Source organism: Fukomys damarensis, unplaced genomic scaffold (genome assembly GCF_012274545.1).
Source record: "Fukomys damarensis isolate Sample0158 unplaced genomic scaffold, DMR_v1.0_HiC HiC_scaffold_2, whole genome shotgun sequence".
Lineage (NCBI taxonomy): Eukaryota > Metazoa > Chordata > Mammalia > Rodentia > Bathyergidae > Fukomys > Fukomys damarensis.
Window position 1 is genome coordinate 45,347,084 of NW_022900914.1, and position 15,321 is coordinate 45,362,404.

At 38.4% G+C, this 15,321-nt stretch overlaps 1 protein-coding gene across 14 annotated transcripts in view; it reads right to left on the reverse strand.

Annotated features, from left to right (window-relative positions):
• Positions 1 to 1,196: 1,196 nt before the first annotated feature.
• Aak1 (AP2 associated kinase 1) overlaps positions 1,197 to 15,321 on the reverse strand; it is a 154,931-nt gene continuing 140,806 nt past the window's right edge. For 5 of the 14 annotated variants that reach the window (XM_010609674.2, XM_010609672.2, XM_010609673.2 and 2 more), the window contains exons 20-21: positions 13,731 to 13,841; positions 1,197 to 3,428 (exon numbers count right to left, since the gene is read on the reverse strand). In XM_010609674.2, the coding sequence (XP_010607976.1) occupies positions 2,299 to 3,428; positions 13,731 to 13,841 (1,241 nt within the window). In that variant the 3' untranslated portion in view covers positions 1,197 to 2,298. Of the gene's footprint in view, positions 3,429 to 12,597; positions 12,852 to 13,730; positions 13,842 to 15,321 lie in introns of those variants that run through there. The other 9 variants (XM_010609681.2, XM_010609683.2, XM_010609682.2 and 6 more) reach the window with 3 other exon arrangements.

Below are 15,321 nucleotides of genomic sequence, written 5' to 3' on the forward strand. Positions count from 1 at the left end.
AGACCTTTGTTGGAAAACCATGGTTGGAGGCTCTGGCCCAATTTTAAGTTTATCTTTTAACCGGGACATTTGTAATCAATAGAAACTTTATTTATTTATTTATTTATTGGTACCAGAGATCAAACTTGGGCCCTTGTTGGACTGGGGATTTAGCTCAGTTGTTCAGCTGCCTGCCTCACAAGCACAAGGACCTGAGTTCAATCCCCGGTACCAAAAAAAAAGAAAAAACAAACTTGGGCCCTTGTACTTACAAGGCAGGTGGCGGAACCACTGAGTCAAATCCCTGGTCCAGAAGTTAATTTTTTTTTTAAAAAAATGTGGGGCTGTGTATGTAGTGCAGCGATAGCTTGCCTAGCATGCATGAGGACCTGGGTTCAATCACCAAAACTGCAAAAAAGAAAACATGAGTATTGAAAAGTAGTTCATCTTATTAAACTACCAAAATCTCTGAATTTTATTTTATTTCTTGGTGCTTTGGATTGTACCCAGGGCTTTGTATATGCTAAGCATACACTGTAACACTGAGCACCCCCCCATAACACCCCCAATCAAGGGCAGTAGAGCTTGGCATTGAGGCTCTTGTGATGAATGTTCAGTAATTCTTTTTTGGTACCAGGTATTGAACTTGCCTTGCATTTGTGAGGCAGGCAACAGAACCACTGAGCTAAATCCCCGGCCCTGTGAGTAACTCTTAAATCACTAATCTGGTTTGGTACACAACTCTCCAAACTTCTCTCAATAGTGGAGTAAATGCTAACATTTACTAGCAGTCACAGGAAATTCAGGTTGAAACTTGATGAAGCGACTCTTTCCATTAAATTGAACTTCCTCAGTAGAAATCTTCCCATCAACACGTAGGTTTGATTCTAGGGCACTAAAAATAAAGGGTATGAAAAAAGCTAGGAATGAATCAGATCTTCCAGAAATAAAAGACACTTTCAAAAACATATGCCAGTCACCTGTCTGCCCTACTTTAACACCTAAAGAGCACAAAGAATGTAAAGTTTTTAATAGCTAGCTGGTTCTGCTCTTTTCCATTCTTGCAGATAAATTTATTTAGTGTCTCCTCAGATTCTTATTTCCTCAAAAGGCAGAAGAGAAGGATGGCAAGGATAATGGCAGCAATGGGACCAAAATAAAATAAGCAATCTATTTTGTAGCCTAGTCTCATGATTAATGAATTCTATACTGGCTGCATTGAGTCTAGACACTCAGTGCCTAGAACTGTAAGAAGGTGCTCTTTTCTATTGTTTTGAGGGGAAAACATAATAAGACAATTTTTCAAACAGGTAAATGCAATTTGCACTCCCCCCACACACACCAAGGAAAGAATCCCGGGCCTTGGGCATGTGAGGCAAGTGCATTACCTCTGAGCTACATCCCCAGACTGATAAACAGAATCTATTAAGAGTAAGGAACAAGTTCTGGAGAAAAAATAAATCTACCCTGAAATCTCAGCTCCAGCAAGATTTCCCTACACCTTCCACTGAATTTAATTTTTTAATGAGAATAAAACTAAATAAAAACATGGTTCAAGTCAGTTAGGTCAGCAGGCAAATGCTAGTAAGTGAGTGATTTGACTGTGGAGGTAGGTGTGGTGGAATAGGATTTAACTAAAGGAAAATGCTTCCTGTACACACACACACACACACACACACACACACACACGCACGCGCGCGCGTGCCTATGCATCCATACTAGTTTAAAAAGTATGAACGTGGGGAACAGAGACACATGACGGCCTGCATAGCTCACACAGACTCAGATTCACAAAAATCCTTCGAGAGCTGCTGGTTCTATAGGAATGATTAGTAGCTGCAGGATTACACTTTCTCCTGATGCACAGGACTTTTTATATTGCTCTTCTTTCTAGGAATTTTTCCTTTTCAAGAGTTTTAAATCAAGTCCTAGAGGAATTCATCTTGACACTTCAATGAACAGATTCAAAAGGAGCTGCAGGAATAAAATTAGCAAGAGTTTTGACCCCTGGTAATCTGGGGAAAATATTCCTGGATTAAAAGTTTCTGGATTTAAAAAAAAAGCAGTTTTAGGTGGAGGTGGAAGGCCTCTATGAGGGAAACAGAAGTGCCTAAAAGTCCAGAATTCAATATAAACAAAAGAAATAGGCATAATTTAAAGGAGCTTCATCTCAGTATCACTGCAACTGAATTTGTTGGTTTAAAGGACTGAAAAATAATAATTGATAATATTTTTTCTTGAGAAGACTCTGGAGGAAGTGGTGTGGTGGGTTTTGGTGGGGTGGGGCACAGAGAGAGTCCTAAGGCTCAGGTTTTGCTCCTAAGGTTTCTGCTTGCCTGCTTTGGAAGGAAAGGGTGCTAAAGCAAAAGGATCAGTAGCTGGCAACTCTGTAGTCCTGGAGGAAAGGGAAGTGATGGAAACAGAGCCAGCTATCGACTGCTTATTGGTCTGTGAAACAATTTTGTAGGCAGCAATGGGATGGACTTCAAGACTTGGCTCGTCTTCTGGGCTATAGTGACGTGAATATTTGGATAATGATTGGGGACGGAATGGTTTGCCAGCAACTGGTCCTGAGATGGCTTCTTTCTGGGGCTGGGGTCCTTTGTTTCTGTCATTAGAATGGCCTCCAGATTCCATGGAGGGTCCCATGGGAGAGATGCTGTCAAGATGGTCCGCTGCTTGCAGAGAATGAGAGGGGAGGTTAGACTGTTGCACAAAACCAGCCATGGAATACTGAGCTTGGACAGAGGTATACCCTGCTCTCTCACGGCCTGAGAACAGAGGGACATCACCTGCCTGGCTGAGAAGATTGGCCTGTGCAGGCAGCTCCTGGGAGGGGCTCTGGACAACTGTTAACTCCTCCATGCTTTTCTTCTTGGTAAAAGGAGCTCTCAAGAACACATCCACCTCCTCTGGCTGGGAGAAAGCCACACTGCCCTTGGAGACAAATGGAGCTTTGGAAAAAATGTCCATGTCATCAGTTGGAACCCTTGAGCTCCTGAAGGGAGCGGTGGCAAAAACATCTGGCTCACCAATACCATCAGTGGCCAGCTGTGGGAGGGACTGGAACTGGCTCTTTCTTCCACCTTGCACTACTTTTGCTCGCTCAGTAGAGACTTCGGGCTGGGCGAATGGACTGCCTCCTCCCAGCTTCCCCTGGGGAGGTTTGCAGTTCTCATCCTCCTCTTCAGATTCCAGAAGGAGAGGTCGAGACCCACTGCAGTCTAGCATGTCTCCCTCCAGGTCAGTCCCTTCCTCTTCACTGCTGTGGAAAGAACTGTTGCTTGAAGGGCCATCTCTGGCCAAGTAGTCAGATTCTAAGTTGTTCTGAGTCTTTGCAGCAGGTATTCTGGAGGGGTCTGGATACAGGGGAAGGCCTTTAATGCCCGCTGATTCTTTAAAGTGTTCTACAGTGATTACAGGGCAGGGATTGGGCTCTCTCTGGAGACCTAGAAAAGCATAAAATGCAGAATTAATGTGTAGGTCATTTCAACTCTTTGTGGAACATTTAATGGTCAACCCGCGGCAGAAACATTGTGTGACCAAATAATAGATGTTGAAAATGGAAAAGGAAAAACAGAAAAATAAAAGTCAGGCAAGGAAATTGCACACAAACTGCAACACAACCAATCACTGTCTCACATTTTGGAACATGAAAGGCACAATATGCAGGAAAGTAGATGAAGATGTTAGGCACACAGACATTCAGCAAAACTACAATTCAATGCTCCTAATCAAGGGGCCAGGCACAGACACCTGCTCTACCTGGCACTGGCTCATAATGGAATGAAAAAACATCAGTCACTCATCTCCACATGTACCATGACAGCTCTAGATTATGTAGAAACACTGTCTGGGAATGAACTCAATCCAGTACCTGGCATGTGGCCATCTGCTCCACAGAGGGACAGACCCTCTGTAAAGAAGCAGAGTGTGGCTGCTTGATAAATCCAAGTTTGCTCGATAATTTGTCACAAGCACCACTCAAAGAGCACCAGAGTGTGCAAATACAAATACTGAAGGTACTTTCTAAGAGAAGGATATAGAATCAAAATCGTGCTAAATGAAGTCACCTTCAGTCAGAGTTGCCCTGGAATTTTGTTTTCAGTCTTCTAAATTAGCAAAGATCTCTTCTGCTTAAATGAATCTATCATTAAGATTTTTAAGCAGGAGTGAAATGCATGGGTAATTACAGAAAAGTCAGCAAACTCCAATATACTAGTCAATGGGTCTCTAGGTAGAGGTGCCTCAGGGTGCTCTGGCTTTTAAAATCAAATAGACAATTATCAGAATGCAAGAGAGCTTACCTTCCAAGAAATATTAGCAGGTTAGAAGTATGTCATTGGGCACATGTTAGCAAGAGGGCAGGAAAAAGGCATATGTAACTAATCAAGAAGAATCCAGACAAAGGGTGGCTGGGGGTAAAGGTATCATTTCATCACAGTCCCAATAAAGAGATACCAGTGGAGTTCCCCAACCCGTCAGGATTAGAATATTAGGTACAATGACTTGGAGCCACAGGTGACTCAGGCCCTCTGTATAGGTGGAATTCCATCATCCCCTCCCACATGGGCCCTCTCCCATTCTATGTGAACAGCTTGCAGCAATTTCTGCTAAAAATTATCCCCTGCTAAAGTTTCTGCTTGAATTAAGCACACAGAACACAGCAGAAGAGGCATCAAAATCAGTTTATTGGGAAACTAGTTACTTAGAGAGACATTACATTGTAAAGAGACTGTAGAGAGGGGTTTGAACATTTTATAAGATAAGGTACAAAAATACTGTTTCTCTGAATCCTGCAACTTTTTAGCAGTGCTCTTTATAAAACAGTTCTGACCTTAAATATTGTTTTCAGAACAAAATAAGTGATTTTTTTCACCCACTTTTATTTCTCTTTCTAATAGTTTGAGTGCATTCAGTGAGTTCCAAATTCAAATTTTACGTTAAATCCTATACTGGTGCAAAATGGCTTTCTGAAGAATATTTAAAGAATGTGATTTTGAAGAGAATAAATGTTTCCTTACATTACAACTTTAATATGCGCAGTTACACAGTGATACAAAAGCACTAGTCAGCTTACAGCAAACAAGAAGAACATCTTCTCCCCAGCAATATGTGTGGAAAGACACGTCCTAATTTCTCCAGCAAACATACTGATATCAGATCTGTCTTGGTGGTACCCAGATGATTATTTCTGAGCAAAATCCAAATGAAAAAGAGGCAAAGAATTTTTCCAAAATAAAATTCACTAGTCTTCAAAGGGAACAAGAGGCCCCTAAAATGCCTTATTTTACTTTCTCCAATATCAACCATTAGACAAAGTTTGTTGCCAAAATTAAGGCACAGTAAGGGGAAAAAATGAGAATCAAGACTTGCCATGTAAAGGTACATGATCCCAACAATGAATGTAACTGTACTGTATCCCTAAAATGCACCAATAAACTCAATAAAATTAAAAAAAAAAAAAAACAAAATTAAGGCACAATTTCTCATCTTCTATAACTATTCTGAAAGTTAATGTAGGAGAGCAAAATATCTTTGAGGAAAAAATAAATGAAAATTTTAGTCAAGCCAGTGACTAACTCTGGCATTATATGGACTGATAATCAAAATGAACACTATTTTGATTAGAGTATTTTCCTTTTTTAATTTAAATTGAATTCAGTCAAACAAAATTGTGTGCAGAAGCTACCAAAAAAGCAGTTGATTTGACTGAATTCAGCTTAAATTTCTAAAAAGCCCAAACCAAAACAAAACCCAAATCTATTCAAAGTAGTGTTCACTTTGATTATTGATCCATATGATGGCAAGTCATTGGCTTGACTGAATGCCTCAGGAGCACTTTGGATACCTGCAGTGCCAGATTCCATTTTGAGAGGTATTTGGGCCCAAGAGTGTCCCATATTCACAGTCAAAGAGGAAGAACATGCCCGACCCACCAAAACTATTTCTGTTAAAAAGAGGACTTTTGGTCAAAAAACCCACTTGGAAAACCCTTCAACTCAGAACACAGTCTATGACCTTCATGGTAATGGAATAAATAATATTTAATACCAACAACTTTCAAAAGTTTACACTCACAAAAAAATACCACAATGTCAAGTTTGAAGGAAAACTAGTTTCCTGACCTTCAAAACAAGGACTCTTTATCAATCTGCCTTTTAAGACTAGAAAGGTACATTTAGTGGATCTTCCTCAAGAAGGCCAAATCTCTAAACCCTTCCATTCTTTTGGGACGAGTCTCAGAGTAACTAAGGCAAAGAGCACATACCATAACCACCTTTTGCAACTTTCCAGGCCTGGCACTCTGAAAGCCAAAGAAATGCCAGAGAATATCCCTTTGGGAATTCTGGTGGTGGTCACATTAGAAACAAGGTAGTTAAAAGAAGAGATTTCAAGTAACTGTAAACAGAAGGTAGACATGAAGTCTTGTTAGCAATTAAAGGTCTCTTTTGGAATATATAAATGTGTTATAGGGGAAATGTGTTTTTAGGATAAATAGTCATTGCATGTGAAGACAGCCTTGTACTAACAGGAAAGCCTGCTTCTGCAGACTGCCTAATAGCAATGAAGGCTTTGTACCAATTTAACCTCAAGCCTTGGACCAGTTGTTTTGGTGACCAATGAAATGCACAGCAGATAATCTGTGACCACAGAACTCAAAGCAAGCCTGTTCCTCAGGGGCTTAGACTGGTCTCACAGTCTGTACAAGGATCTTATTTAGCACGAAGCCTAAGTGAGGCATTTTGTTATAATTTTCTCAAACTAGGTTATGTCTCTTTTTATTTTGGCTTAGCACATCAAATTAAGCAAGAAGTCAAAAACACTCTTTTTTTTTCTTGCTTTGATATAGGACTATGTGCCAGGTTAAAGCACACTTTTTGATACTTCCTCTAGTGGCAACTCCATTTTTGTTTATTTTGAGGCTCCAACTTACAAAGATTTCAATAAGAACTCAAGTGCTTCAGGGAGTAGCAAAGCAGTCCCCCAAAGTGTCTGATGACTTGGCAACTAACTTCACTAGTTCACTACTGACTTCCAAAGCCACCAAAAGTTAAGTGCTGGATGATGATTTGGGATGGGCTGACTCTAAAAGTTTTATCAGACTGAAATAGTAAGGGTCATCAGATTGCTTCACAAAATCAAAATCCAGAGACTTAAATTTCAGGCTGAATGTTCCTTAATCTATTAGTATATCAGAATCTTTTTTTCTCCACACCATAAATTGAAATAACAGCTAAAGGGAACAGCAAAGACAAAATTCTTGCCAAAAACTTCAAAAGATATGGAATATTGAGAAACTTTCTCATGTAGTTAGTGAATAGGAAGCCTTTACAGGAACTTCAGAAATGCAACATCAACTGAAATTCACAGTCTTGGAACCAAATCGAAGAATTAAGGGATGTGCACTAAACTAATGACTATTGAAAATAACTGCTAAGCATTTGGTTCTGCTATATGTTGGGTAGCTGCAGTAAAACTCACGGCTGGATCTGGGCCATCAGTGGCTATGGATGCTGTGCCTCTCAAGCCTATAAGGCAATTAAATGAGAGCAATTTCTCACTGGGCATAAAGTTGTTCTTGTGAACCTAAAATGTTCCATTAAATAGGCCTGGGTATATTAAAAATCAAATTAGAGAACAGCAGCTGCAAATCTGGGCTCCAGTTTATAACCCCATGTCTGATCAAAGCAAATACAGGCTCACCAGTGTTTTGTTCTATTTGACCATGAGTTTTATTTTCCAGTGTGCCTATGACCCATTCAAATGTCCTTGCTGTCTCTCACGTGTCCTCACTTTTCTTGTGCAATGTATTTACTGTCATTCAACAGTGTGATTAAGTCCTTTTGCAAGAGTTTTCAGCTTAGGATAACAGCAGCTATTTTGAGTTATTTACATCTCTAAACATCATGCTCTCATTTGAACAGATACGTCTTTATTCCCCTGTATGTTTACATAAGAAATTTGTTTACAGACTTGTTATTTATACAATACTTGCAAAGCAATACTCGAATTTCACATTTTTACTGCATAAGATAGCTTCATGTACATCTGTTTGCTTTGTCTTCTTGGAGAGGACAGGGTAAAGACCTATCTATGAAAAACATACATCCACATGACAATGGGGTGAGAATAAGGTCAAGTAAAATACTCACAGGAAAGAGTAAATTCAAGATACTGCATCAGAATGAGAACCAAAAGTGTCTTCCATTCTAGCAATACCACTACTTGGTAACTTTGCATAGGTTAACATTACCCATGGAGCCTCCCTTTCCCACCTTAGTGAAAGGAATCCCTAGAGAAACAAAATAGGATCTTGTGAAGAGAAGGCATCCCTCTTTATTTATTCCACTTCAAGAAACCCAATCCATTCAACTTCAGGGACACTACCAGTATAGTAAGAAAAAGGCTAATTTTTATTAGTAAAATTACTTTCTGGAGAGGAACAGAAGATAGCTTTGCAATATTTGAAGTGTTTAGTTTTTCTATTCTATTGGGTGGCATCTATTTGCCTAATTCAACATATTGGGCAATGTATCTTTTTTAACCCCCAAAATCAAAGTTAGTGGCCATAGGATCCTGATAATGACTGAAAAGGTTAAGGACTCACAGGGATTTAAAGAAAAACAGAAAAAAAAGAACAAAAAAGAAAAAGTAATCTACTTATAGGAGACTCTACTTTAGCTCAAGGTATCTATAGAATTAATTTGTTCAGCTGAATGCAGAATGCTTCTAGGAGCGTGGCCCAGTGGCCCCCAGATTCCCACAGCACTGCTGAAGACAGAAGTAACTGTGTATTCCTGACCTTGGGGAAGGTTGTACTGTCTTGAATTAAAATGACCAACTATTTGTCAAAAGAACAGGAAGAGTATTCAGAACAAAACAAAAATACTGTGCCTTGAGAAAAACAGGTTCTTCTCTAGAGTTTGTTTTCCTCCAATTATTAGCACACTAAGTTCTATAACCCTAATCAGGAAAAACAAAGTCCAACATCAAATGGCACTAAATAAAGTGATACCCTGTTTCAGAGCTACTGGAAAATAAAAAAAACCCATCTTTCAATTTTCTAATGCACACTAAAGACTGGGCAATCACTGAAATTCCCTTAATCAAAGTATGACAGAAATTAAGACCAATTATGTTCACTTTTTATTATAAGGTCTTTTCTGAGAATTTCCTGTGGGTTCTTCTCTTCTTACCACTGTCAATAGTAACCACTGTTTATCTTACTGGGATGATTTTACTTCTTTGGAAACAGCTAAATGTTACTCAGAAGCAGAAGTGGTGAAATTAGTGGATCAAGAAAGAGAATAGACTTTCAGATACTGAAAGTGATATTAATTAGATACTCGAAGTGATATTAGATAATACAACTAATAATACAATACCTTACTACCTTCCTTGATGTTATTTCTAAAGAGAGGAGTTTCAAAAATAACTTCAATGGCAGCAGTATTATTATGCTAAGTATTAATTTCCAAAGTAAAACTAGGTGCTTTTGAACGGAATAATATTCAATTTGATGTCAAAATTTTGATATGTCCACTAAAGAAATAATTATAATGAAGTGAACACTTAAACTTTATCTTCTGTGAGGGCTGTTTTCTTAAAAACATTGGGAATTGAATTCGTTGATCTCATCATTCAAATGCTGTGAAGGAGAAAAATTTGTGTTTTACACTCACCCAAATGGGATAAAAGCAAATAAAAAAACATACATGCATATGGTAGTTGTCTATATTTCAATGGCAGATCCCTGATCTTACATATTTTTTGATCACTTTAAAAAGAATAAAAATCTTCTGATACTTTTTTATTGGAATAGGTAGATGGGTGTGTCTGTGCACATATGTGTAACAATAAAAAAGGAAAAAAACAGGAAAATCTATATTCAAAATTCTATGAAGATTTAGGCTTCTATTCAGGTAACATAAAGAGCAATGAGGTTGGTGAGAAGCCTATTACAATTCACTAATACATAACTGCTGCTATATAGCAGCAAGTGTATAGAAGATAAGTAAAGAACATCAGGATTATATAACTCCTTCATAGTTCTCCTAAACATAATGGTATGAATTTAGGACTATGCTTCTATAATGTTAAAGGCCAGCTAGTCCAAATCTATTGTCATGTAAGTCAGCACCTCTGGCAGGTGAAATGCCTGCTGAAGGTCACCCAGCCAGAGGCTGGCAAGGTCAGGATTAGATACCAGCTGGCCTGACCTGCCCAGGGTGCCACACCTGTAAAATGAAGTGAATGGACTAGCACATGGTCTGTAAGGTCCCTTGTGTAGCTCAGTAGATAGGCCTACCTATTACTAACACACTATGCTTATCTCAAATGAACTTGTTTTAGCTCAGGGATGATGCTACAAGCTAAGGAAGGCCTTGTTTACCAAATCACCCATGTGTACCTCAAAAGAAAAACAGTTCTACCCTAGGGGCTATACTCCTAAAGAATAAGCCTAAGACATTTTCTTGTCATTACCTTCCTCAGGCTCCTACCATCATCTGTGGCTCCTAGTCTGTTCATTTTCATTAACTGTCTCCATTAAATTTTATTGAGCTAAATAACTAGATAATATATCTCAATACAATTATGGATAATACATGAAAAGGAACAATTTAGAGACACCTAATTTCTAAACTGTACTCTTCATGATTTCAATTAAATTAATAAACTAGATATTTCATTATATTTCTAACATCATATGAAGAAAAATCAAACACGAAAAAATTGAGCTAAAATATCCTTACGAAAAATAAACATTCCCTTCATTAGTTCATACATTCTTTCTATGTCCAGGAAAGAGAATATAGTTCTGATCTACAGCAATTTTCCTGTCCACAAAGGAGTTAACCAAATCCTATTTCCACTGCTATGGACATCTTTTCTCTCCTTGGCAGCTTGTGCCTCTCTCAATTTTGGAAATGATCTGTTCTCTTAGCAGAGGCCTTTACTTAGCTCATCAGGTCTTAGTTGGCACAGGAGTATGGAAAGTCAGAAGGAAGCATGAAAGTTTCAAACTCTTCCTCCAGTGCCTTTTCACAGGCTGTTCTCACACTGCAGTGTTTGCAGGCTCTTGTTGCAAAGCCCCCTGCCCCTTAAAGTGCAAATGTGAGGAAGAAAAACCAAAAGTACTAGATAGAGAACAAGCAAATGGACTTGGAATTTTATTTTTACAAACCCAATCCACTAGACTTTCCTTTCTGATCACAGACAATGGCACTCGAGGAAGAGAACAATGGGATTCTCTGTGCCTACTTCTCTCTCAAAAAGGTAATTTTATAAAAGTGCTTTCCAAGTAAATAAATAAAATACACTTTGATGAGTAGGTACATACACAGAGGGTGACCATGAGGCATGTTGTCATATCAGTGCAGGGACCTTTATTTACTTTATAAACAATAGTCTAAGGTTAGTGAAGAACTATGCTGTTTGCTTTTTTAAAATCTAGGAAGCCAAGGAGAACCAACTGAACTCATTCTATTGACTGCAGCCTTCAACTTAAACATCAGAGAGACAAAAAAAGTAAGCAGCCACAGTCAATTTGTGTCCAGCTTGTCAGCACACTTTTTCTGATTATCTGAAAATAAACAACATGCTTATTCTACAGAGACAAAGGACCTGCTGAGAGCTTATATCAAGACATACAATCTACTCAAAATAATTCCGTATTTTACATTGTAGGATAGCTGTGTGATTATACAAGGAAAAGAGATCAAAACCCTGTACAGACACCTGGTATCAGACTTGAAACGCCAAGTGGAAACAGAACTATTCAGCATCTTCATTTATACACAATTTACAATATTTGATTCAAAATAAAAATCACAAGAAAAATACATCTGTTTCTGCTACAATTCCTTCCCCTCCCCCGGCCACCCCCCAGTGAAAAGTCTTCTATTAAAAGGTACCATATTACCACCACTGTCTTATTTTGGTCTAATTCTGAGATCCTGGCTTTGGCCAGGTAACATGAAAAGGAATGGCAATACTTGGGATTTATATAACATACACATTTTATCCAAGGATCTCAAGTACTTGCAGTCACGTCTCCAGATCTGAGAAATCATGATTCAACAGAAGCCAGAAAGCTGGACGAATGCTGGGCAGGTTGCATGGGGTGTAAATCCCTTGGCTAAGTCTATGATCAAACAAGGTCAAAGTTGGTTGGGTAGAGCTGGGCTCAATTTCTCTTCTCAAATATATATTATCAATCGACAGTTTTACACTTTCTGAAACCCCAGCCCCACCTCCAGGCTACTGCCTAGAGTTAAAACAAGGGGAAGTAGGCTTGTCCTCATAACAACGCATCAGGATAAAAAGCAAGAACAGGGAAACACATTCATCAGCATCTGGCCAAGGAGACAAGGGCTGGGAGGATTGATTTGGGAGGCCATTCCTAGCAAGAATGAGACAAAGGTGTCAGTTCACTAGGTTCAATTACAGTTAAGCTTTTGGTGGAGTTGATTCCAGCAGAGGTGAAGCTCATGGCATCTAGTGCTTGATTTAAGATAATGCTATTGAATAAGGGTAATAAGAAAACACAGCAAACTAACAGGAAGGAACTGGCCAAGGAATATATCTGGAGGGCCAAAGTGATTTTTTCTTTCCTTATCATTTCTATAGGAGAAGGCAAGGGGTAGAAGAAAGGGGCTAGAGGGCCCCTTATTTGCAGATTTTTTTTTAAATCATTTTTTTCTCATAATTCCGTAATGAAAATGTGTATTACGGTATGATGGTTACAGAACTGCATCTGCTACTGGGTCACCGCTACAGGTCTATGAGCTGATCCACCAGCAGCAAAGACCTGGCTAGGTTGGGAAGACTGGACTCAGAGCTCCCACTGCTGTTTCTAGAGTGCCCACCTGGAAGTGGAGAGATAGGAGTTCAGTACAAAACACAGAGGGTTAAGGTTTAGATGTGCAGAGCAAGCAAAGGAGAAAAAGAAGAAGAAGGAGAAAAAAAAAAAAGAAACCTAGAGAAGCAACATTTTACATTTTCAAACTCATACATATTAATTTAAAATATGTAAATTAGCTATCCATCACCTCCCACCAAAGAAGTTCAGGCATTATGTGCACACTACAGTATAGGCAGGATGTCTTGCAAAGATGATGCTGTTTTCAAACCAATATATATCTTGCCTAAGAACTGACTGTGCACTAGCTTCTCATTATCATCAAGCCATCTCCCCATTAAAGAGAATTTTTGCTTTGGGAGAAATAAGTAAGACTCTGCATTAAGAACATACTTTTAATAAATGGTTCTATGGCAATTCATTGTTTTATGGTACATTCAAATAATTTTAACCCATCCGAGAAGAAAAAGGATGTTCCATAAATGTCCAAAAGATGTGGCTGATGGCAAGGCACCACTTAATCTCTTTGAGAAAATTATTTATCACAAACTGTTCTGATATGATAAAAAATGTTAAATAATTTTGATATATATTTTTGGGTTTCCACAGACTGAAGATCACTATTTTTGGCTTGATATTTTGTAGAAACTATCTTTTAGCCAAACTACTAAATATTTCTCTCTAAATAAATACCAGGAACAGGCTTTAAGATACCTACATCAGTATCTCCATCTCTATCTACACTGGTCCAGCCTATAATGACTGACATTGTCCCCAGTGTTCTTCAATAAATGTTGATGTCCTCCCCACTGCTCCACCTTGCTGATCAGGTACATCAATGAGAGCTGATATTAAGTTCTTCTCTTTTCCCCAACCTCTGTCTTACCTTGTGGATTTTTGGTTATCAATACAGGAATAGGGTCAAACTCATCTTCTGTCACCTTTTCCGAGCCCTCAGGGACATCAAAACCTGAGATGAGATTACTATCTTCTGTAGCTTAATAATGCACGCACACAAGCAGAAACAGAGGTAGAGATTAGCAAATGAGAAACAGGAAGGAAGCAAAAAGTTCCCAATTGTGTACAATCACTAGTCTTCTTAAAGGTGAAAGTACTTATTTTTCTTTCTTTCTTTCTTTCTTTTTTTTTGGTACCGGGGATTGAACTCAGGTCTTTGCGTTTGCTGAACCACTGAGCTAAATCCCCAGCCCTGAAAGTACTTATTTTTCTGAGTTAAAGTAAAAGTAGCAAAACTAAAATATAGAGATTTTAGAAAAAAATGCCTTAGAGTTAGGCATTTTAAGACTTTCATAAATAGTTAGGAAGGACTATTGGAAGAATTCTCTCTACACTTTAAGTGACCATCAACTGTAATTATTGTAAAAGTATCTCTTCAATGTTATTAATTGACAAGGAATTACTTATTTGTCTTTTTATTGAGTGAACAGAAGTAGGGGTAACAATATCTGAAAAACTCAAAGCCAGGAGAGAGAGAAGGGAGGACAGAACTAATAGTTTGAACTACTACCACAAGGGCGGGGAGTACATAGTTCAGTAGAGCATGTACTTGGCATGCATGAGTTCTTGTGTTCAATCCCAGACCAACTAAAAGGCAAAAAACCCAGAACAACAACAAAAGAGAAGTAACCACTATACACAGGGAAAACAAGATACTTATGGAAGGACTCATTATTCTGTAAATGTGAAAAAAGACTTCCAAACAACTTGGAGGCCTCAGGGAATGCTGGAGCACATGACCACATGCACTGGGCTCTCCCGCAAAAGATTATTGGAATAATTCTCCATTCTAATTAAAGCCATCCTACCAGCAAGTGCTAACTGAGCACCTGGTTGGCAAGTGAGGCTTCTCTATAATTACATACTGCTGCTGACACACTACTGCCAGATATAATTATCTAACTAGATAACTTCTTTCAAATACTCTATTAAAAACATCATTTTAATGCTATCGGGTAAAAACAAAAACTCAGCTACTGCCACTATGAACCATGACCTAATTACTCTTAGTCATCTCTGGAAAGCATCCTTCTTGAATTTCCTTTAAAAAAAAAAGGCATTAGAACTTTCTTTTCTATACATTTTCTCCTTCCAGAAAAGGACTTTGACTACACAAGCACAGAAATAAGTTTAATAAATGCCTATGCACAGTAGGCCAGACACTGTGCCTATCATTGCCACAAAATTCTCACTGATATAACTCAATTAAATCTCTGTCGAACAGAATTTCAAACCACTATTAATCTAAGACTAAGAAGTGAAATGGTAGGTTAGAAAGAGCAACCCAGTAATTAATCATGACTTAAAGATAAAGTAAACATTCAAAACTTTCACAAGTTCAAAGCATAGACTGTTAGGGAGTATCTGTTTCTTTATTCAAAGTCCTTAACTCAGATGTGATGAAGTGATTTTACTTTCTAGGGCCACAAGCAACATATGAATTTTTTTTTTTTTTTTTT